The sequence below is a fragment of the Leptosomus discolor genome, chromosome 14 (genome assembly GCF_034619465.1).
Source record: "Leptosomus discolor isolate bLepDis1 chromosome 14, bLepDis1.hap2, whole genome shotgun sequence".
Lineage (NCBI taxonomy): Eukaryota > Metazoa > Chordata > Aves > Leptosomiformes > Leptosomidae > Leptosomus > Leptosomus discolor.
The window spans coordinates 10,187,508-10,209,830 of record NC_141404.1 but is presented as its reverse complement, the minus strand read 5'-3'; the positions used below and the strand labels follow the sequence as shown (position 1 = coordinate 10,209,830).

The 22,323-nt window shown below is 38.9% G+C and overlaps 1 protein-coding gene across 1 annotated transcript in view; it reads left to right on the top strand.

The window, feature by feature from the left end:
- Positions 1 to 22,323, top strand: part of CPPED1 (calcineurin like phosphoesterase domain containing 1) — a 47,751-nt gene that overhangs the window by 6,733 nt on the left and 18,695 nt on the right. The window contains exon 2 of the mRNA XM_086473238.1: positions 3,784 to 4,002. Within this exon, the coding sequence (XP_086329364.1) occupies positions 3,784 to 4,002 (219 nt within the window). The remainder of the gene's footprint in view (positions 1 to 3,783; positions 4,003 to 22,323) is intronic.

Sequence of the window (22,323 nt, the reverse complement as noted above, 5' to 3'; positions counted from 1 at the left end):
TACTGCTTAAGCAGACAGGGTTCATTTGAACAGCCTACAGTACCCATTCTGCTTGAGGGTGCTAACAAGAAGCTGGTGAGGGAGATAAATAGGGTACAGAAGTTTTGTTAATAATTACCTGAACACAGTCCAAAAACATTTAATTGTTAGGCAAAAGACTCCCGGATCTATCTATGGTAGTGGAAGATGCTTTTACATTCTGTGTCTCATTGCTACCCTCTTACCATATTGGTCTGTTGAAAGAGCACTTGTGGAGGCGTGCTCCTGGAGTTTTAAGCAAAAGTAGCCAAATTGCACTAGTTGCAACACTTCAGACTTCAGGTGGACTGATCTTATGCCTTGGACAGGTAAGGAAAGACTTGCATGAGCTCCTCTGCAGACCGACCCGTGAGGGCAATTGCGTGATTTCCCAGATGAGCTGAATTGAGAACAGGCTTAAGAGTTGGTGCAGGTGCAAGTTTGCACCAGTGCTGTAGCAGTACAACTCTCTTAATTGTATTCTGCTTTTATTTATATACTTTATAGTAATTGAAACACACTCCTGATAAACAAGAACTTAAGTTGTAAGTTTAAACTGAGTGTCCATATATTATTTTGTTCCCATATATTATTTTGTTTTGTGGGGAACAAAATCAGTAAGTTCTAAACTAAATTGGTAAGTACCACTTGATAAGTATTAAGCCAATGGAATTTGGGTTTAGTACTAGGTTTATTTTTAAATAGGGTTTCTAGTTGGAGTGATCAAATAACATGACAAAGGTAGAAAATACTTATTCAAATGTACTATTGTTTTTTGTACCTATTTGATAAGTTACCAAATACCACAAAAATAGCTGTTGACTGAATTATTTGACTGAGACCAGTTAATGAAACTAATATTTTAAGGAAATGTTATTTATGTGGGCCTGATTCCAGGATATTTTCTGTTGTTTCTGCTTCACTTTCTTCATTTTATCTTTTTCTTTCCTACGGGAGAATATAGCATCTACCTCTGCATCATTTTCAGTGCCTTTCTCTTTTCACCTCCTATCTCTTTCCTTTTCTTGCCACTCTTCACTTCCACCCCTGCATCTTCTGTTTCTCCTTTCTTCTGCCACTTCTTGATTCTGTCTGTGTACTGAACTTCTCTTTTCAAATTCATCTTATCATTCTCTCTCTCTCTGCCTCACATGACCATCACTCACCCACTCAAAGCAGAGCATCTGTGCAGTCTTCGAAACATTCAGGTGCCTAAAACCTAGAGAGCTACTGTATTGGCATGAATATAAGGCAGGAAGAAAAAGTATCCCTGAAGCATACATTAGAATAGCCCCTGGTCTGGCTTTGCAACCTGTTTGGCATCAGCGCTGCATGCTTCCTGACAGCCCATTGTCTGCTTGCCAGACTTCTCTCTCTTCAAGCATTATATAGGAGGCTCCTTGTTACCTGGGCCGTGGTCCAGTCCTGCTGCCTGTGCCAGCCAGCCTGCCTGACAGGTACCTGGCCTGCTGCAGGTGCTCTGGCTGCCTTTGGCCACCAGACACTATCCCTGGGGCTCTGGAAAGGGAAACACACTATGTCCGTAATTGAAACACACTCTTAAAACAAAGACTGTCTGTCTTTTCTGAGTAGTTCCTGTAAAAATATATAGGTAAGTGTCTCTATATTTTGCTACTATTTTACATATTTTAGGCTACTATGGTAAAAATTTCTGGCTTCAGACTGATCAATACAAAAAGAAGTAGATTTTGCTCAGCATTGATTATCAATGCTGCGTACCAAGTTGCTGGAAAAGGGACAGGTGTTAAAAAACCAGCCATGTTCAAAGATTTGAGTTTTTTTTCCCATTTAATGAGTTTGAGGATTGTGCCACTCCTCCAAAACAAGTTTTTGTTTCAGACTTTCCCTTTTTTCAGTTTTATTTTGTATAGGTCATAAAGGGTTTCTGATGCAAGCTTCCTTAACCGATTTTTTTTTTTTTCTATAGCTTTCCACTGATAAAAACTGTAAGTTGATTTCTCTGACCAAACAGTGCCTTTGACGCAGCAAGTAAGCTGGTATTTTATAGCAGTCATATTTTGCCATGCAAGACATAAAATAAAAACCTAAATGACTTTGTGACATTCGGCTGGTTCCATAAGTCTTCTATTGTGAACTCGTGGATAGATGGATCATTTCACTTCTTTGAGTAAGTTATGTAAGTGGTTAATTTCAGAATTAAAAGCTCATGAATGGCTAAAAGTTTCTATCTATAAAATATGTGATTATTATTTAGAACAAGGCAATGCTGGTATGAATTGACAGACAATGTTAACAGATTATAAATAATTTTGTTTAGAAGTTAAGTGTTACTGTAACTAAAATGTAGAAGCTTGCATTTGGCAAAATGGTCTGATGCCATAGTGACAAATGATAATTGCAAACAGCTTCCAGGAGTTGCCCACATTCCTCCTTCCTCACCCTAGCCTATCCATATTCATGGTGCAAGCGATGAATTCTGACCTCTGTTTTCTAACCTTCCTTGACAGAAACATACCCCCTTCTTGCAAAGTGAGAAGCTCCAGTTCTAGATCACTTGAAAGAAAACTAAAAGTAAACCTCTGCAGTGGACCCGCTACTTCCTTATGTTACTGGAAGATTAGTTTTGCCTCAACCTGTATTTCAGATCATACTGACATAATATGGGAGTATATTTATGGATTATATTTTAATTTTAAATAATTTGCTGTATTTTTTTTTGATTCAACTACAGATTGTAGTCAGTGAGTTTTTAACAGTTTAAATGCTGGTTTAAAAAAAAAACAATAACACTACAAATACAACTGTCAAAACTGAAATATTCAGGTTGCAATTAAATGCAATTAGGGAGCTGGAGGAACCACAGCGTACTCATGTTTATACTTTAATTCCATCTTGAGACATAAGTCTAGGAAACAGGATATCCATTTCTGTTTTTCATTTGTAGCCAACTGTTGCTTTATTTGCCTGGTGTTGGTTTTTTTTTTTTCCTTAATGTGCTTTTATTCTTATGTATCACGCCTCTTGTGATACTTGTTATTATAGTACAAGTACACAAGAAAATTGTGGCAGTATAAATCCTCTTGTGCTCTCTGTCTGCACTGACTCTACCAGTGGAAATTTGTTTCTGAGTTCTCGCCTTTTTATCATAGGTCTCAGGAGCTATTTTGGTACTTGTAAATTAGGATTTTCATTGTTACTGCTAATTCTGATGTTGCTGGATTTTGTGTTTGCTGACCTTGGTCCTGTTCAGTGGCTTCAGTTCTAACTCCAAAGAATGTGCTACGCCCAACTTCTTTCTAAAAGTGTAAGAACAAAAAGCATTTAACTCCTTGATAATTTAAGGGCAAGTCTACTGGAACCATAAAATGTGAAATGTGTTGTGAATGTTTTAACTTGTTAATTAAAGAAGCAATAAATGGAGTCTTAAAAGAATCAACTGAAATCTAACATTATACACTTGTGCTGTTGTAGTCTTATAATTTCCAGCACTATTTGCTGACTTCTTCACATACTTTTCCTCTAATCAGTCTGTAATTACCATGTGGTATAATTAGATTAATATTCTTTCATTTATTGCAGCTACCCATTAGAGGAAAATTTTGTACTTCTGCCTTTATGTTTGTCCTATAGGAATGACTACAGAATTCTATACTTTCGTTAAAGTGGCCTTAACTTTGGTGAAGAGCAATTAATTTAATGAGTCATGGAAGCTTTCATTCTTTTTATAAGTTTATCTAGTGCTTAACTTTTTTTTTTTCCTTCTCTTTTTTTTTTTCTTCTTAGATGATGAATGCCAATGGAAGGGGCCCTTCTACTTCATCCAGGGAGCAGATCCTCAGTTTGGGCTGATGAAAGCTTGGGCAGTTGGAGACACTGAAAACGGAGATGATGAATGGGGAGAAGAAATCAAATTAGCAGAGCAAGCAGTGCAGGCCATTAACAATCTAAACCCTAAACCCAAGTTCTTTGTGTTGTGTGGAGACCTTGTCCATGGAATGCCAGGTAAGGCTGTAGGCCTTCCTATAGGAGAGTTTTAATACATATTTCGATTAGGACTTTTAATTTGTGTAAGTGTTTCAAATATGTTATCTTCAGTATACCTTGTAAGAGGAAGAACATTCAGGACAAATAATAGGTATCCTACATTGTATTGAAGAGGTTCTTTCACTCAAAGTTCAAGTAATCCAGGAAGCTAAGTTAATCTCATTTTACTTGGATATTTCTCAAAGGCTTATAAAACAATGCAAAATTCTGAGTACTGTTGTCTATATTTACTTTAACAATGTTATTCTAAGGCTTTTCTGTTGATTGAGAGTAAGTGCAAACTACAGAGAGACAGCAGTCTTCTGACTTCCACTGGGTACTGAATAGCTAGATACAATAAATAAATCTTGTATGTGGCAGCTTTTATGTTTTTTTGTAGTAATAGATCTCTGTAGTCATTATTGTCCCTTTTACCAGTGTATGTCTCAGACTTTGGTAATATTTTAAATACAAACCTGTCAGGGTTTTGCAAAACATTATCGTAAATTCATTTTGTGAGCAGACACATAAGAGAAACTGAACAGGTTGTACTGCTGAGGTCATTTACATTGTTTGATGTACGTGCTGTGCATTGTATAAATATTTGAAGCTGCCTAGTGCAATTTCCAAGAAATTGCAAGAAAGAGCAGTTCATCACTCAATGATTTTAAGGGTCTTTTCTCGCCTAAATGATTCTATGATTACCTCACTTGAGCCACCGTATTTTAATTCATCTAATAATTTCTTCTTGATTGAAATTATGTTAATACTTTTACAAGCCTGTGCTATCATGTAGTTATGTAAAGTAGTTAAGGAAATATACTACTAAAAGGATTTTTAGAATATTCAACTGGAACAATTACTTATTTCATTACTGCCTTTGTATTTATATGAACGGATTGCTGTGAGTTGGTAAACACGTAAGTACAATTTAACAATTGTACATAAAAGCACAGTCAGCCCTTTGTCTTTCTGTCTAAACTGATGAGAGATATAAAAGTGAATCGCTTGACGGTGCAGATACCTATGGATTAACGTTTTTTTGACTATTTGCGTGGAAGGAAAGAGAGATGTGTGATACAGGAAGGGAGACAGAAATGCAAAGTCAGAAAAATACTTCTTCAAAGATAAATCTAAATCTGTGTGTTTGAAAGAATTTGAAACACCACTTTAGTGTAAACTGTATGAATGTGTATTTCGGCAGTGAAGTAATAGGTTTTTCAGAGGATTTTTTTCCTACCCTTTCAGTTACTTAGCTTCTGGAATAGAAACTCCTTCAAAACACAGAGTTAAAGAAAACATAAAGAAATGATATTTTAAAGCAAGACAATTCACATCATGTTTTAAAAATGTCTTATCAAGACACTTACTGACAATTTCTTTGGTTTGGTTGTTAATAGCTGTTACTGTATAAGACGTTGTAAGACATTGGCATTAAGAAGCTAAGATGATAGCCTTATAAGAACGTATTTGGTGCATATTCTTTTATCAAAGCAGAAATCTTCTGATGTTAGAAAACTTTCCACATTCCTTGAAGTGAAAATTTTTTGAAAACTTGGAAGTACTGCGGTCACATACCCAAATTTTCTGCCACATTCCATGCTAAACTCTAGGGATTGAGGTGACTTCCTTCTCACAGAGGAATGAGTTCTTAAATTTCTTCTCTTACAGGGGTATGTGATTGAACTGCTAGTGTATTTTTGCACCAGTTACGACTCAGATAAAAAGCAGGAGCCATTATATTCTACTGTCATATGGCACAAGTCTCTTTCCACTGATTCCAGTACTAATACTGTGCTTGAGATTTCATACTTCTTTACATAATCCATTTAAACAATTCTAATATGAAGTCAAGAAACAATGAGATAAAAAGCTGTCAGCAACTGATTAAACTCTTAAAAAAATTGAGTTCAATTTCAAAATTATAAAAGTAATATTGAAATTTGCCAGCACTTTCATTATTTGTTGTGACAAAAATTTGAACTTGTAAGAAGTCTTTCAGCAATACTGTATTAATGAAAAAGAGCAAACAGAATCTGAGAATTTTTATAACAAATAGCTCTTCACGTAATTTGAACACATAAATGTTTGCAGAATTGAAAGCCAGTAGTAATATTTCTCTTCCTGGAGTAATTTAAGTATTTTCACTGTTCTAGCCAAGGATATTAGACCTATGTAATGCATGTCTGTAGTAGAATGGTACTGCAATCATTTCATACTTCTCCACTGAGGAGTCTCTCCAAGAATAATTACTCTGTCAATTCCCTTATGTTATTTCAACATGAAGGATTAAATATTCATTTTTCCAGTATGCAAAAATCAGAAATGACATGAGACAAGACATGGATTTAGGTTTAACAGTTGTGAATTTTGCTTGTACATGTATCTAACTTAATGTCTCAAATTGCCTTTTAAATTAACTTGTGTATATCACCTATATTAGAACTTCAAGCATCAGTGTTAATGAAAGTGTATCACAGTTACTATTGCAGCACAGTTATCGAAGAAAGCTATGATCAGCTGACGTTCAGCTGTTTTATGATCCATTGGCCAATGTCTGTCAAGTTCTTTGGAGGATTATGCTGCTTTATAAGCAATGCTTGTCAATAAAAAGGGCAGGAGGGGGAACCTAGATTTTCCTCTCTTCTGTTAGTATGTTTTATCATGGAGTATTAAGCATAAAGTTTATGATGACTGTTTTAAAGCATGCACTGTAGCCATTTAGCTGAAGCAATGTTGAAGCCTTTTGCTAAGGAACTCCAAGAAATCTCAGAATTCCAGCAGCTAGAAGTGATGAACAGAATCCTGATCAGCTGGGAAGCAATCAGGCACAGCACTTGGAATCCATTACTGATGTCATTAAAGCAACGAAGTAATCAGTGCCAGTATCTTGGTATTTAGCTGCTGATTAAAAGTAGTTTGTACTCTGAATATTATTTTCAGAAGGTTTTTTTTGATTACATAATCAAGAATAGGATATCTATTCCTGGCAATGCTAATATTGTGGTACATAATCAAGATTTTTAAGCAATACCTTATAGTGCAACTGTGTTACTGAAAATAATTTCTATAAACTCAATACTTATACCTAGATACACCATGATAATGAAGGACTTACTTCTGAAGACATTTGTGTGCGTTTAAGTTGGTGTGCCATAACTTAATATGGCAAATATTGTAATCTGCAAAATGCAAAGTATTGTTGATTAGATAATGTGGTTTTTTCACTGCATTTTTCTACAACTGGAAATTTATTTCTGAATGTGTTTTTTCTCATGTCAAGTTGGAACCTTCTGTTTGTTTCATGACGACTTCCCATATCGTTCCATTAACCAATACCCTATGAGCCCAACAGTGCAGCCAGTTTTTCACCCATCTAGCTCTCCATTCAGCTAGACTGCAACATCCTGACTCCACAACATTCTGGTGGTTACAGGGAGGTGCCTCACCGTGACATCGGTGAGCTCTCTCAGTACTCTTGGATGCATCCCATCAGGCCCCGTGGACTTGCTTGGGCTGAAATTTTTCAGGAGATACTTGGCTGAATCCTGTTCACTACTGCTGTTTCCTCTGCTCCTTTAACACTGGGAGAATATTTCAGTGAAGACAGGCAAAAGAAGCACTGAGAACTTGTCACTACCTCACTAACCAGTGGGCCTGTATTTTCTTTGTCAATTATTTTATTGCTAAAGTAGTAGTAGAAGCTTTTGCTCCCTATCGTGCCCCTTGCTAGTTTCAGCCCTCAGTGAGCTTTGGTTTTCCCAATACCAGCCCTGCATGCCCAGGCACTTTTTCAATATTCTTTCTTTCAAGACCACCTTTGCTTCCATCCCCCTTTTATGTCCTTTTTCCATCAGTACTCACATGTGAGTTCCTCATTTAGCCAAGACATTCTCCTGATAGTCTACTACTTCCCCTTGCCCCGCCCCAGTATCAGGAAGGACCATTTTTGTGTTAGGAGGAGCTTGTCTTTGAAGACATGGCAACTCTCTTGAACTCCTTTGCCTCTCAGAGCTGCCTCCCACGGGATCCTATATACCAGTTCCCTGAATAAGCCAGTCTGCTGTCCTGAGGCCCCAGATCTGCTGCCTGCCTGCCTTACTCCCCTCACGATCTTGAACTCCGCTTTAGTGACTGCTACAGCCAAGGCTGCCAGGGATTAACACATCCCCTAGCACTTCTATGTCAGCGAGGAGCAGGACTAGGAGAGTGGGCCCTAGTTGGCCCATCTATGTCAAGAGGTTGTCCCAGACTCCCTTCTGGGTTGATGTCAGCAGATGTCAGGAAGGTTAGTCTTCCCGTAAGAGCCAGGGTCTGTGATCTGTAGGCTTTTTCAAGTTGCTTACAGAAGAGTGACTGAATCCAATTCTTTGTCCCTGTTGGGTGGCCTGGAGCTAAGCCCCACTGTTAGCGGCTGGCCTCTCCTCTGATCCTGACTCACAAGCTCAAAAAACCTGGTGTCAGTTCCATAGAAAAGCTCCCTCCATACTTTTAGGGCAAATTCTCCTGCCTTCTTTCTTGCTTGTCTATCCTGTGTCAGTTTAACATGAAGCATTGTGCTTCCTGCTTTACCCCGTACCTTGAGTGTAGATTGGTGTCCAGGAAACAGATTCTGCATTTCAACACCTTTCGTTACAACAGCAGAGAATTCAGCTGTTTGCAGCCAAGGTTACCCTGCTGAAGCCACAGAGAGGCATTGACTTGTGAAGCTGAAAATCTAGCAGTTATTTTTATGTGGCTGAATTTATTTGGAGGAAATTGTGTAACTGCCTTTTTTTTTAATGATACCACTGCTGTCAGTAACTTGACAGACATCAGTTCTAGCCAGCAAAGTCCTTTATGTGATGTAGCTTTAGACCAGGTGTTTAATTATTTTTCACTAATTGCTCTGCTTACATGGGTGAAAGAACAAGAAAGACAGGAAGTCTCCTGCAAACTTTACATAGCTCTGACTGTAATAAAACGTAGCTGTTTAGAGACTAAATGAAATGAGACTTGTCTAATAATGTGTATAATAAAAAAACCTGATCAAACTTGATTAAGCTTGATCTGTTAGCAGTGTGATAATGGATCAGTGAGCAAGTAGTGTTTACACTTGCCATTTTAGATTCATTTGTGTGTATATGTTAATTATAAGAAATCAAAATCACTAGAGTTGGGTATTATGGCACCTGAAGTACACTGTGAGTACTGATTCATTTAGTTAAGTGAAGGCATAATCTCTAATATACACGTTTCCTGCCCAGGACATTTAGTGCTATATAATCTGACATCAGCCTTTTCAGTCAGTTAAGTCCAAGTAGTGAAATTTTTCTCTTTTTTTTCTTCTTTGTTTTATATTAATAAATTGTTTAATTAAAGGCTTTCAAACTTACTTATAACACATTTCTGAAACATTTAATTCAGGTGAAGGGACCTTTAGCTCTGCTAAGGTGAGTGGAAACAGCACATGACAGGTCAGAGTTGTGGGTGTTGTGCTCTACTTCAGAATACCTTTGTTTTGCTGAGAGGTGGGGAGGAGGAGGAGGCGCACATTGCTTGCATCTGCTGGTTCAAAGGTCTCTTCTCTGAAGGATCCACCTTCTTTTTAATACCCATTTGCAAAGAACAAATCAATCTAGACAGCTGTGTAAGTGGTGGCAGGAGACTAGGCCATTGTATTTGAAATAAGCTGAATTCCAACACAAGAATTCTGTTGTCTGCTCTTCTGACATGCCTAGTGAATAAATTATGATGGTGGTACTTCCTTTTTAATCTGCCTATACTTTCATTTCTTTCATTAGCTTCAGAAGCAATTGTCCGTCTTGCTTCCTAGTTTGATCACAACAAGATAAGCAGTTGTGCCTATTCATGCTTTCTTATTCATTCCCAAGGTCTGGTGGTGTGGGGCTTTTTTTGCATAGAATTTTGTTAATTTTATAACCAATAAAAATATTTAAGTGGTCTTACTCATTTCAGACACTTTTAGTAATTTTTTTTTAACTTACCTTTCTTAGCATTCTTGAATTACTTGTGCTGCATTCCTCCTCCTCTAAGGCAGAGGCTGTTGGGAGGGTGGGAAGTTGCAAGGAGCTGTTTTCCTGTTTGCTCAAGTTAGAGCTGCTTTGTGCTGTTTTGGACCTGGGCAGTGGCCCTGAAATTGGTACACCTGGTTCCAGGGGGCTGTTGCACAGAAAAGAAAAGAACAAACTTCATTTAATGTGTTATATCCAACTGCTGCTACACACTGTTCTTATAGTGACTTTTCCTTCTGTCCCAGAACATTGGGAATACTTGCAGCTGTTCCAAGATACTCAGTATTATTTCAAGTGGTTGCAATGCTGTAGTAAAAGGGTCTGTGAGGAAGGACAGTAGCTTTGTAGAATATATATGACCACAGTAGGAATTTTGTATCCAGGCTAAAGACAAGGTCTCATTAGCTTCTTGTATTCTGTTACTAAAAATGTTTGCTTAACATTAGACAGGTTTGCCATCTACGTTTAATAGTTGTCTGCCTGGTAGAATAAGCATTGTCCTTCTTTTCATGTGCCAATACATATATTTTTACATGTGTTCTTTCATTCACATATATGCAGAAACACATTTCAAATCTTTCAAGTATTATGAATATAGTACCTGCAGTAAAAATGGCATAAATTGATGTATTTTTTAATTTCAGACACAAACTAGTTATACCTTAATGAACAGAAGGTGGTTGGAGAGAATTAAACTGAAGCTGTTGGGTTTAAACAAAGCTGTCCTAGTCTGCATGGTACAGCAGGAGAAAACATAGGGGGTTGTTACCAGCATAGCATTGCATGGAATCATGTGCAGGGGGATGCTGTGAACTAGTCCAGTATCAAAAATTTAGCTGTGCTCTTCCAACAAAACAAATTGTACAATGCTTAGAAATTATTTGTCTACAGAGGCTATTACTGGGTAGATCCAACTTCTCAACTTAATTTTGTCCAGCTTTTTTGATGGTTGGATAGTTTTTGTTTAACGCAGCAATGTCAACCAAAGCCTGGATGATTCTTGATGGTAGGGTAACAACACGGATTTCGTCAGAATATTGGTACCTTAAAGCATGATAAAACGTACATGCTTTTATAAATGTCTCTTTTGTAAATGGAGCAAGTTAAAACATCTGATTGTTTCAGTCAGCTTTACAAAGCTGCAGTTGTATTTGATAATGTTTTCTTAACTGCTCCTTGGTGTGTTTGTTGTCTGTGTCTCTCGCTCTCTCCCTTGGACCATAGTTGGATTGTAAGATCTTCCAGGATTGTGTCTATTGCATATTTTCATGTTTTTACTGAGCTGTCTAGCGTATGTTTCGGGTTGTGAGCACAACGAAAAGTGCCAGAAGAACTTCCAGACAGAAAGCAGGGCCACATCTATGGAGCTCGATGGGGTTAGGCTGCAGCTAAAGGAGATTGGCTAAATGTCTAAATTGCAACTGAGGCAGCTACATTTTTTTTTTCCATATCTGTCTGTAAAATTTAAATGTGCTGAAGAGAATAGCAGTCTACCAACAACTGCTGTTTAATCCAACAGAGATCTATATGCTGAGGCAACATAGAAGATACATAGTCTTGTATTTGTGATATAACTTTAGGGACTCAACAGGAGGGAACAACTGTCTGCTGATCTTGATGGAGAAAGCAAGTTGTGATGTGCACCAACCTGCAGAGGGAAGTTCTCCATAGTCTGTTCAATAGGTTCATTACAGCCAGTTACAGGTGTAGATTGGCTGGTATCAATTTAAACCCATGGAAAACCCCTAATCCTTTGGGAATGCCACTTCATGCTTTCCTGTTGCTCAAGAGCTCCCAAATTTGTAAAGAGGATGTTAATCATCCTGGGAAATCACAGAATGGTCACATAGAGGTGTGAGTGCCGTTGTTGTCCAGGAGCACAGTCAGAGGAGCGTTGCCCTTGCTACCTACAGGCCTCTGGCCGTATTTGCTGGTGTGCATTGGGCTGACTTTGCAGTGCTGCGGTCCTGGCCCACTGGGCTTGTTGTCAGCTTGTTAGAGGAATTTGTGTGAACTGGAGCCTGGTGCTGGGCGTGCGTTGTTACTGTGAACAGTTTAAACATGAGGTGACAGGAAAGGCCTTGACAATAGAGAAACCGAAAACAGAGGTCCCCAACTACCAGCAGTACATTGATGGTCTGTTACTGGTCATTGAGGTAGTGTAGCCTTGAAAGCTGACATTCCATGATTCTGCTGGAAAAAGACTGCTTTAAGCATAACAGGGGGTAAGAAAGCAGCCAAGTAGTAGGGCAAGGCACCCACTGCAGCTGGGGAAAGCAGTGTCCTTCAGCACTATGCCATGTGTAGTGGTGAAAAGGTACAGACTATCTAGAAAGCCTGGTATCCTGTAAAAAGACAAGATGATGAATTTGGGAGGGAATTGTCACTGTCAGAATCACTGTGAGATTGCTGGACATGCAAGTGCACTGCCTGCTTTAGCGTCCCTCCCCATTTCTCCCTTTGCCTGCTCTCCCTCTCTGCTTCAAGCATCCTGGGCCCCAGCCTGCCCAGCTTGATGTGTGGCTGGTCTGCTCTCTGCCTGCTGCTTCCAGGGGCCCAGCTCTTCTGGGACCTTCTCACTCGCCAGCCAACTCCCCACGACTGCATACAGTGCTCTGTGCATGTAGGCATCTCTGGGGCATGTTTTCCCCCCGACAAATTCTGCATGTTTCGCTAACGCTCTAACTCCTTCATAAAGTCTCAGTAAAGCTTATCAGCTCCATTCGACTAATTACGATTTTGGGCAACACTGTTCTTTATGTGAAAAGCAAAACTGTTGGCTACATGCCTCCTCAAAATTAGGTACCCTGTCCTGTCATCCATGCAAACAGTGTTTCTTCATATAATAATACAGGTGATGATACGCACCAAGATTTTTAAAAGCAGGTGCCAAATATTGGGATTCTGAGTTCATATTTAGGCAGCAATTAAGGGACATGATTTTCAAATCAGCACTTCTCTGTTTGACTTCTGCTTGACAATTTGATGATCAGGATACAAGATGAGCTGGGCATACTGGCTTTCATACCATCAGTACCTCTTATAAGCTCTGACATGTACGCTGTAGAGAGTGAAGTTATTTATGTTCAAAATAGACAGGTTGAGAGCTGAGGCACATCAGAGCTGTTGGTTCTGGTGTCCAGACATTGGTACAGCTTCATTTCTGTTTATAATCACTGTAACATTTGAAGGCATCATCTCTCCCGAGTGAATTACTAAATGGATTATCTTGAGCCTCTTTCCCGTGCCCAGATTTGATGTGCAACTGCTACAGTCCAGAATATTTGTCTCTTGTTTCTGTTAAATATTGAGTGCATTAATATGACTCCCTCCAAAAGCGTCGTCTTTATATATACTAAATCCTAAAGCATAGGCTGCAACATAAAATTACAAACACATGCCTTGCAGGGTAACTTTTAAGAAAACTCTTTAAATTTCTTCAGTTTTCTAAATCAAGGGGAAAGCACATGCCATAGCAAATGTTACTAGCCATAGCATTATTGTTTAAAACCAATTGTGAATGTTCTAAATTATGTTAGTTAAGAAACAGTCTTGGGCTTGACCAAAGGTCAGTGAATACTTGATTTCAGGAATTGCTGAAGTTGGTACCTCCCAGGAAGTCCTACCTTTCAGTTTTGGATCACCTAAAAAAGAAACCTTGAGATAATACCGACTTTCACAACTCTTACTATAGTTGATTATGTCCACAGTCATTTGCGTGTGTGTGTTCTTCCTTCTTGGGAAATATTTCACAGACGTTTAATGTACAAACTTGCAAATTTGCAATTGTTTTGCAGTTGATTGAGCCTGATGTCCTTTCTAGGAGGCAGACAGCTGTACTTGTACTTTATTACATCGGATATGAACTAGCTTGTTCACATTTCAATAGCTGAGTTGTTGGGAGATTTGGAGGTTGGCTGCTGGTGGGTTTTGCGCACAAGATGTGATATGAATGTAATGCTGAAATCTGCATGCAAATGCACAAGCTGCCATTTATACATTTGTGAACTGAATAAATTACAGAGAAATGTCAGGTCCCATTCAAGTTCTTAATGTTATACACAGTGAATTAGTAAGACATTCTACAAAGGAAAAAAAATGCCTGATAATGCTTAATATCTTTCTCAACAAGTGATCTTACTACAGTAAATCTAGCTGTGAACTGCTTTTATTATTGCTTTAAATTACTGTTAAATAACCCATTTTGCTAAAACAAAGGAGCATGAAATAAAAAAAAACAACTTGCCAGATAAAATGAAGCTGCTCTAATCCTTAAGAGAAGCATGGATATAAGGAGATATTTTGTAAAGTTTTAATTTTAATGAAAACTATAATAGTTGTTTAAAAAAATTCCCTTTCTCACCTAGAAGGCAAGAGCATGAATGCTGATGTTTGACTTGTCCATATAACAAGCATATGAGCAGGTTAAAAAATGGTGTCTTAAATATGGTTCCAGCTTTAAAAATTGCCGTAAGCATGTCACCTTTACTTATATTTGCCCTTTTATGCGATTTGAACTGGCTGCTCCGTTTACTAACAAAAGCAAGTTTGTGTAGTTTTTTTAACTCCCATCAGCCTGGCACAGCTGGGGAGGAGGCAGCTGTATTCTACTGTTACATGCGGTTTCAGCAAAATTGTCAGCTAAATTCCAATTCCTGAATCTTTGTCAGTGGAGATTTATAATGGAGCACAAAGTAGAAAAGGCACAGATTGACTTTTTAAGTGTGAGGTAGAGGCAGTGGCTTCGAAATGTTTGTACTGAATCATGCTATAGGTAAAAATTTTATCTGTTGAATATGAGGTAATTTTTAATAAATACTGTCATCTGAAATAACATGAGCGGTGTTTAAGTTTGACCTAATTTCCTGACAATAAGGTAGCTTAATCTAATAGCTGTTGCAACCTATCAAAAACTTTTATATGCTTGGTAGGATGGAGCCCAAACCAAAAGGATTCTTGGCTACTTTCTTCTCCAAACTCTTATGCTAATGTTAACCAAATTCTTGCACTTTATTAATTAAGTAGCACATTATTTGTCAAACACCTAGTAATACGTGTTTCAAGAAATGTCACTATGGTTGCATAAACAAACATTTTATAGTAATTATCTGTTTCTAGTAAAACTTAATGGAGCATTCAAAGCCTCCAAACTGCTTAGTGTGACATTTAATTTGATCTAATCAGCCCAAGAGTAGGGAAGCATGAGAGAATCTCCATGCATGTTCGACAATGCATTGCAGTCTCCTGTGCAAAGAAACCATTGGGTCATCAGAAGCAAATATTTAATCTTCAGCAAGTATATACTTGTTTGTATTTTAGACAGTCATCTCTGGTCCAGTCCACAGTTGAACTAAGACATATGACACAGAACTGGGAGGAGTGGCTGACACTTCAGAAGGCTGTGCTGCCATTCAGCGAGACCAGCACAGGCTGGAGAGCTGGGCGGGGAGACATTTAATGAACTACAACAAGGGCAAGTGCAGAGTCTTGCATCTGGGAAAGAACAACCTCGTGTCCCAGTACACTGGGGACTGAGCTGTTAGGGAGTAGTGGAGGGGAAAGGGACCTGGGGGTCCTGGTGGGCAGCAGGATGACCATGAGCCAGCAACATGCCCTCATGGCCAGGAAGGCCAATGGCATCCTGGGGTGATTAGAAGGGCTGTGGTCAGTAGGTCAAGAGAGGTTCTCCTCCCCCTCTACTCTGCTCTGGTGAGACCCCATCTGGAATATCATGTCCAGGTCTGGGCCCCTCAGGTCAAGAAGGACAGGGAACTGCTGGAAAGAGTCCAGCGCAGAGCCACAAAGATGGTTAAGGGAGTGGAACATCTCCCTTGTGATGAAAGGCTGAGGGAGCTGGGGCTCTTCAGCTTGGAGAAGAGGAGACTGAGGGGTGACCTCATCAATGTTTATAAATATGCAAAGGGTGAGTGTCAGGAGGATGGAGCCAGGCTCTTCTCAGTGATGGCCAATGACAGGACAAGGGGCAATGGATGCAAGCTGGAGCACAGGAGGTTCCACATGAACATAAGGAAAAACTTTTTCCCTGTGAGGGTGGCAGAGCCCTGGAACAGGCTGCCCGGAGAGGCTGTGGAGTCTCCTTCTCTGGAGACGTTCAAAACCCACCTGGGCACGTTCCTGTGTGATCTGCTCTAGGTCGTCCTGCTCTGGTAGGGGGGTTAGACTAGGTAATCTTTTGAGGTCCCTTCCAACTCCTAACATTCTGTGATTCTGTGTGATCCTGTTGACAGTAACTCTATATGAAAATCCTTGAGACTTAATTAATTGTATGATTGTCTCAAATCATATACTTGTATGATACAAGAATCAGGACGAGTACTAGATTTAGCATTAGAACTGAAAATCTAGTACAAGTACTAGATTTTATATATGTATAAAAATAAGTATAAATATATATGGAAGCATGGATTTTTTTTCCATGTTCTAGTAAAATCTTAACCTCTCAAAGTTCAGTTATAATTTCTTTTGCTTCTTTCTTGACACAAAGTTCTAGTTTAGCTTATCATGTTCTCAGCTTTAGCAATTCAGCTCCTATTTACGAACATTTGAAAATGTGTACATGGAGCAGATCTCCATTGTGAGTTATTTATTTGGTACATTGTACAGTAAATATATCTGGGTTAGAATCTTTGTTGCTGCCTTTGTTTGCTTGGAGTTGGATTTGCTCTTTGTAAAGAGTAACTTGCACAATGTTAGTGCTTTGGATTATGCAGGTATGGTCAGATGAGGTGATCAGAAGTGTCTTTCTAGTTTAAAAGTGTTTACTTTTTAAAAGGCACATTTCTGGGCTTTTCCATCCCTCTGAATTGTAAAGGATTTTCTTCTTTTTCCTTGGAAGTCAGTGGCAGAAGATCTGGTCCACAGAAGTTTGACTCAAGCTGAACCAAGTCTTTTCCAAACTGTCAACTCTTACGTAGTCAATGAAGGGTAACGTGGTTTAAATGGGTAGGAACTGAGGAAAAGCATCCAGTTCCTGTTTGTGGCTCTCGGCAAGCTGCGCTACTGCTCTGACCGTGGCACACTGCCTGTTTGTATTGTAAGCTCTTCTCTGAACACCCCGTAGCCAACAGGAGTGTGGAACAGACACACTGGCAAAACATTATTTGGGCTAAGAGAGCATATTCTAAGGAAGAAGTGGTTTGTCTGAACCATTGACTCTGGCTGATATTAGCTGGCTTTCATTCTGCGCTGCTTCTGATAGCAAAAATGTCTTTGTAAGGTAGACAACGCCTTACACATCAGGAAAAGTACATGTCTTTTAATGTAATTGTACCCACTTGCTGCGAGTGTTTCTCAGTTTAGCAGTGAGGACAATTTATTCAGATTTAAGGGACTAGTGTTTCAAAGAGTTATTAATCATGGTGTATACCTACTTAATATGAAAATGTAAATATGATGAAAGCCTCAAAAAGCTGTAAAATTCTCATAGGTAGTCATTTGAAGAAAGTGTGAAAGATTAAAATCTTGCTGTGGCTCTTAAAAATGAACAGTTACTGGAAACAAGAATTGTGTACCTTCAGCTTATTTTTATTAAGTTTGTTTTAACTCCTCTAACATTGTGGTATTTTTTTCCTGCTTGTGATGATTTAATCAGAACAGCCCCAAAGGCAGTGATGGCCTATGCTTGATGTGACAGCTCTGCACAGCTAGGAGATGAGTAAGGATAGGAAGAGCAGAGTTGTGCTTAAGTGAAGCATAATACTTACTTTCACAGGAGAAGGTGGAACAGTAAATGCCATGAATGAGGTTGTTAAGTGGGCATCTGTGTGGCTGGCACTCAGAAACACGTTGGCATTTGCAGCCATTATATTTAATGTCATGCACTGAAAATCTAGGAGCAGTTGATCCACTAATAGGCTTCCTTGTTCACTTTTGGGCTTTTGTCATTGCTTCAATGTAATAATTGTTAATTATTAGCTAAAACTAGAGTTAAATTTTCTTCTTGTTTCAATGCCCAAAGTTATAAAATAAATTTAATTTGTGTTTTCATGCACGGAAATTCTTTAGCGTGATCACTTTTTCTGTCTCAGAACAGATTATTACTTGTTTCTAATGTACTGAAAAAATCAGTCACAGCTGTAGACAAATGAGTATTTCAGTTCATACTTTTCAGTGGAACTAATGAGATGAGGTTCTTTATAAGTTACTGAGTAGTCAGTTTGTCCAGTAGTGAATATAGTAATATTTACATTATTTTTAACTGTGTAATAATTCTTTTTTGCATTTCAAAAAATTGTTTTCAGGCTTTTTGAAAATTAGAAGTATGTATGTCTAAAGAAGAGAGAGGAGACATTTTAGCTATTACAGCACAGACTAAGCCAGAAAATCCTATTTCAGAATGTGACCATACTGGGTTTATTAAAATTGATCAGCTTATTCTTGCATGTAATAATTTGGAATGATGCAGTGTATCACATGACTTCATTATGGCAGATGCTACGGGGGAAACTTTTAAGTATAAAACAAGAAACAATGAAGAGTGCAGACTAACAAGAGCACCGGTAAGGCTGAACTGGGTGGCCTGATAGATCTTTTCTTGCTATGCCAGTGCCCTGTCTGTTACCACATTTTTGTAGCATCCTAGGAAAAATGAATGTGAAGAGGAGAGCAAAGTGGTCTTTTCTAGCTGTTCATGGTCAATAAGGGAATCGTTGCTACAGTGACATGTAAATAAATGAGAAGAGGGTTAGAATTTGCCCATGACAGTAAAGGGGAGTTGCCCATATTGATGAGATGGGGAAGGTTAGGAATGAAGGCAGCACAGCAAGGAATGGCGTCAGAGCTTTGGAGTGGGAAAGCTCTCCGTGCATCAGTGCTCTGAAGGGATGCTGGGTTGTGTTTGCAAAGACCAGAGAAAACTGGGTATCAGTATTTGCGATATGACAAGACTAGAGATCAGTTAAACTTTTATCCATGGTAGCACATAGAAATTAGATGCAGTAAAGATGTAATTGCAGAAGAAGCCTGTAAGATACAGGCTGATCTTGATGATACCGTTGGTTTGGGGCCTGTACTGTCTTCGAAGTGACAGCACAGCAATGGGGCTGTCACTGGCTAGGGGTTCAGCTGAGAGGGAGGAGGAGCTTAGTTGTAGCCCTGTCAAGCTGGAGCCAACAGCCAGGTATCTAAAATGAGAGCGGAGGAAGAAGGCAATCCTATTTTGAACAGGAGGAGACTGCTTTCCCACAAAGGGAGAGAGGTAGCAGTTAAATTTGTTTCAGAGGTACTTACAAAAGGAGCATACTGTGAACACCGCCTTGGACTCCCCTCTTGTATTCTCTAGAAAGTTAGGAGATGTTACTAGGGGAAGTCCTCTAAATGGTATGCAAAAGGAGTAGAACAACTGCAACAGTCATGAAAACCCAAAAAAACCCCCAAACATCTCAAGAACAGGAAAGCATCCAAAATAATTAGATGCTTTGATTAAAGTAGTTGTGGTGCACTGTAAGGCCCAGGAAAATACTAAATCTGTCTTGCTTGTGTATGACACTCATGTAATTGCTTCCAACAAGAATTACTTGTCTTTTGATGCCAGAGTAATTCCCCTGATAACATAATAAGTTACAGAAGGGATGGGCCTAATGTTTTTATAAATTCCATTTTCATTGGTGGTATGTTCACATTTTGCTTTTATCAGGTTTAGTTACTATTTCTATTTGATATTTTGTATAGTATTTTAATCTAAATTTGGCTCTTACCTGCTCTTTGATAATGAGTCTCTTGGGTTAAACGTCAGGCAGATTGCAGTTGCCATATCAGGGCTTTTCAAAGAGCGTTGCTCACATAAAAGCTCATAGTTGAACAAGTTTAACTTTCTTCTTTTTCAAACTGAAAATTTGTGCTTTCCTTTAAAAATGATGTGTTTGCAACTCCTTTAAGTTTGGGACACTTTTAAGATAGATTGAAATCCTGAGACTGAGTAATTTAGAAATCCGGGAAATGCTTGTGCTACATTTTTACATGTTAAATTGGCTGAAGACAGTCTTGGGTAGCTTCATCCTAGAAGTGTGCGTGCTTCTCCTCAGCCTAAGGTGAGCAAGGATGTTGCAGAGACAGAGACCACCATAACTTAGAGCAAAGCATCTGTGGGGATGTAAATACGTACTCTGCTCTGTTAGGGCCCCCCTTGCCAAACTTAAACTCAGATGTTAGGTCCACATTTTTTTAATGTCTATAACCTTCCCTATAGCAAACCATGACACAGTACTGTCTGCGTCAAGATTTTCAGAACAGGTAAACAAGAGGTACTTTTCTGGCTCCTGAGAAAAGCTACCCCCAAAAGGAGGTTTAGAAAGAGCAGCAACATCAGTATTGCAGGTTCAGCTGCAGCAGTTCTTCCCTGCGGCTGAGGCAGCTTGTGCCAGCCAGATCCCTGAAAGTGACTTCTCAGAAGATCCTTAGAGAGTAGAAAATTCTCTGAAATGCAGCATCATCATGTAATATTGAGTAACTGACCTCTGATGGTTTTTTTTCTCTGTGAATTTATGACCAATAGCTTTGATCATTAAAAGAAGTCACGTTGCCTCACTAGAACTTCCATCTGTTGCAAAATGACATGAATTGGAGATCCAGGCCAATACACCCACCGTTCCCACCACACCCGTGTCCTCTCGCAGGGGCTGGCAGGCTGCTTCTGCCTTGGTGGGGGGAGTACTTGGCGTTCTTCTAACACCAACACAGAAATGCCTGGGGGTGCCACCTAGTAATGCCATTAGAAGCTCCCCCTTTCCCTTTCCTAATTCATATCAGTAGAAAAATGTGTGCTCTTGATAAGTGATTGCTAATTTTTCATTTGGAATACTTTTGGGGAAAAAGTTACAATGTTGATGGAGGTTACTGTAAGTGAAGAGTTGCCTCATGCAAAAATTGCAGTCAGCATGCATTGCAGAGAGATGGTTTGGGGGTAAACAGTGCTTCGTTTAGTGCATTAAAAAACCAAAACCCAACACTTTGTTATGAAGGTGCTCTATTCTGTGGAATACCAACTGGTGAACCAACTGGATTAGTAGCTAAAGGATTATTTCTTTGGCAGAATCATCTGTGAATTCTGCTTCCTCTGACTGAAGCCAGCTTCAGCAAAAATGCTTTAAAAGTACTTTCTTGATATCTGCTCTTTCAGTGAGTGAAGACAGGTTGTCTTGACTCCTTTAAGCAATGCAGGAAAGAATATTGGAAGTGTTTAGGCAAATAGTGACGTAACTGGCATACAACAGAAAGATGTACTGTGACAGAGACACTGACATTGCACCTTTAGGCTCCTGTTTGCATTGCTCAGCTTTCAAAAATGATAGACTGGAAAGCTGCGGAAGATTGTAGGCAACTACACTAGCAACAGTTCTCACTTTCATGTTTTTCATAAAAGCCAAACTGCCCTTTATGGGCTATTAATTTGTGAAGTCATTTATCTCAGGGCAAAACTGTATTTACAGAATATAACAGGAGGACAGAATATTGTAGCCTGGGATTTAAAAATGTCACTGCACATGATGCCAGGATAAACAGAACAAAAATTAATTTCAGTTACCTCTACCCTGACACTTCCTAAATTATTTTTTTACATTGCCTCTTGGCATTATATTCTTTTCCTATTCACCTACAACAAACCTCTGTCTAAGCTAAAGAAATACATGTCATCAAATAAAAATGTCCGTAATAATTGGAATAATTCAATATTATAGCTAGCTCTGCGCATGGTAGAGATTAAAGGGGACTTTTTTTTTTTTTATGCTATGGCAGTGACCACTGTAGTCTTCTAGTGGCTTCCATCTTTTCTTTATCAGTTCTTTATCTCCTCTTCTTTATCAGTTACTTACCTTGGTTGTAAATTTAGAGGGAGGTGCCTTCAGGGGGGCACTGCATAGTGGTGTGGCTCACTGTAGCAAAACTCATAGTGTCTATGTCATAGCCCTTCCTCTCCAGCACTACACCCAAAGATTAGAGAGACATGACTCCACCTTTTCCCACCTTTATCTCCATGGGTTTCTCTTCTTTTGAAGTCGTTTTGACTTTCTACCAAGAAAAGGTCAAACCAAGATACAATAGTCCTAAAATAATCTTTAGTTGATACTATTTTCTAGACTCTTTGGGCACAGACCTTGTTTTCCATTTTGAGCAATCTGTTTTCTGCAATAAAACACTGAATATGTCTCTCTGTTGCTATAGAAATAATATTGCATTAAATGAGGGAACCAGTGCCCTGCTGTCAACAAATCTAATCTAAGTGTTAGTCTCTAGAGCTTGAATTTCACCACTGGGAAGAAGTATACAT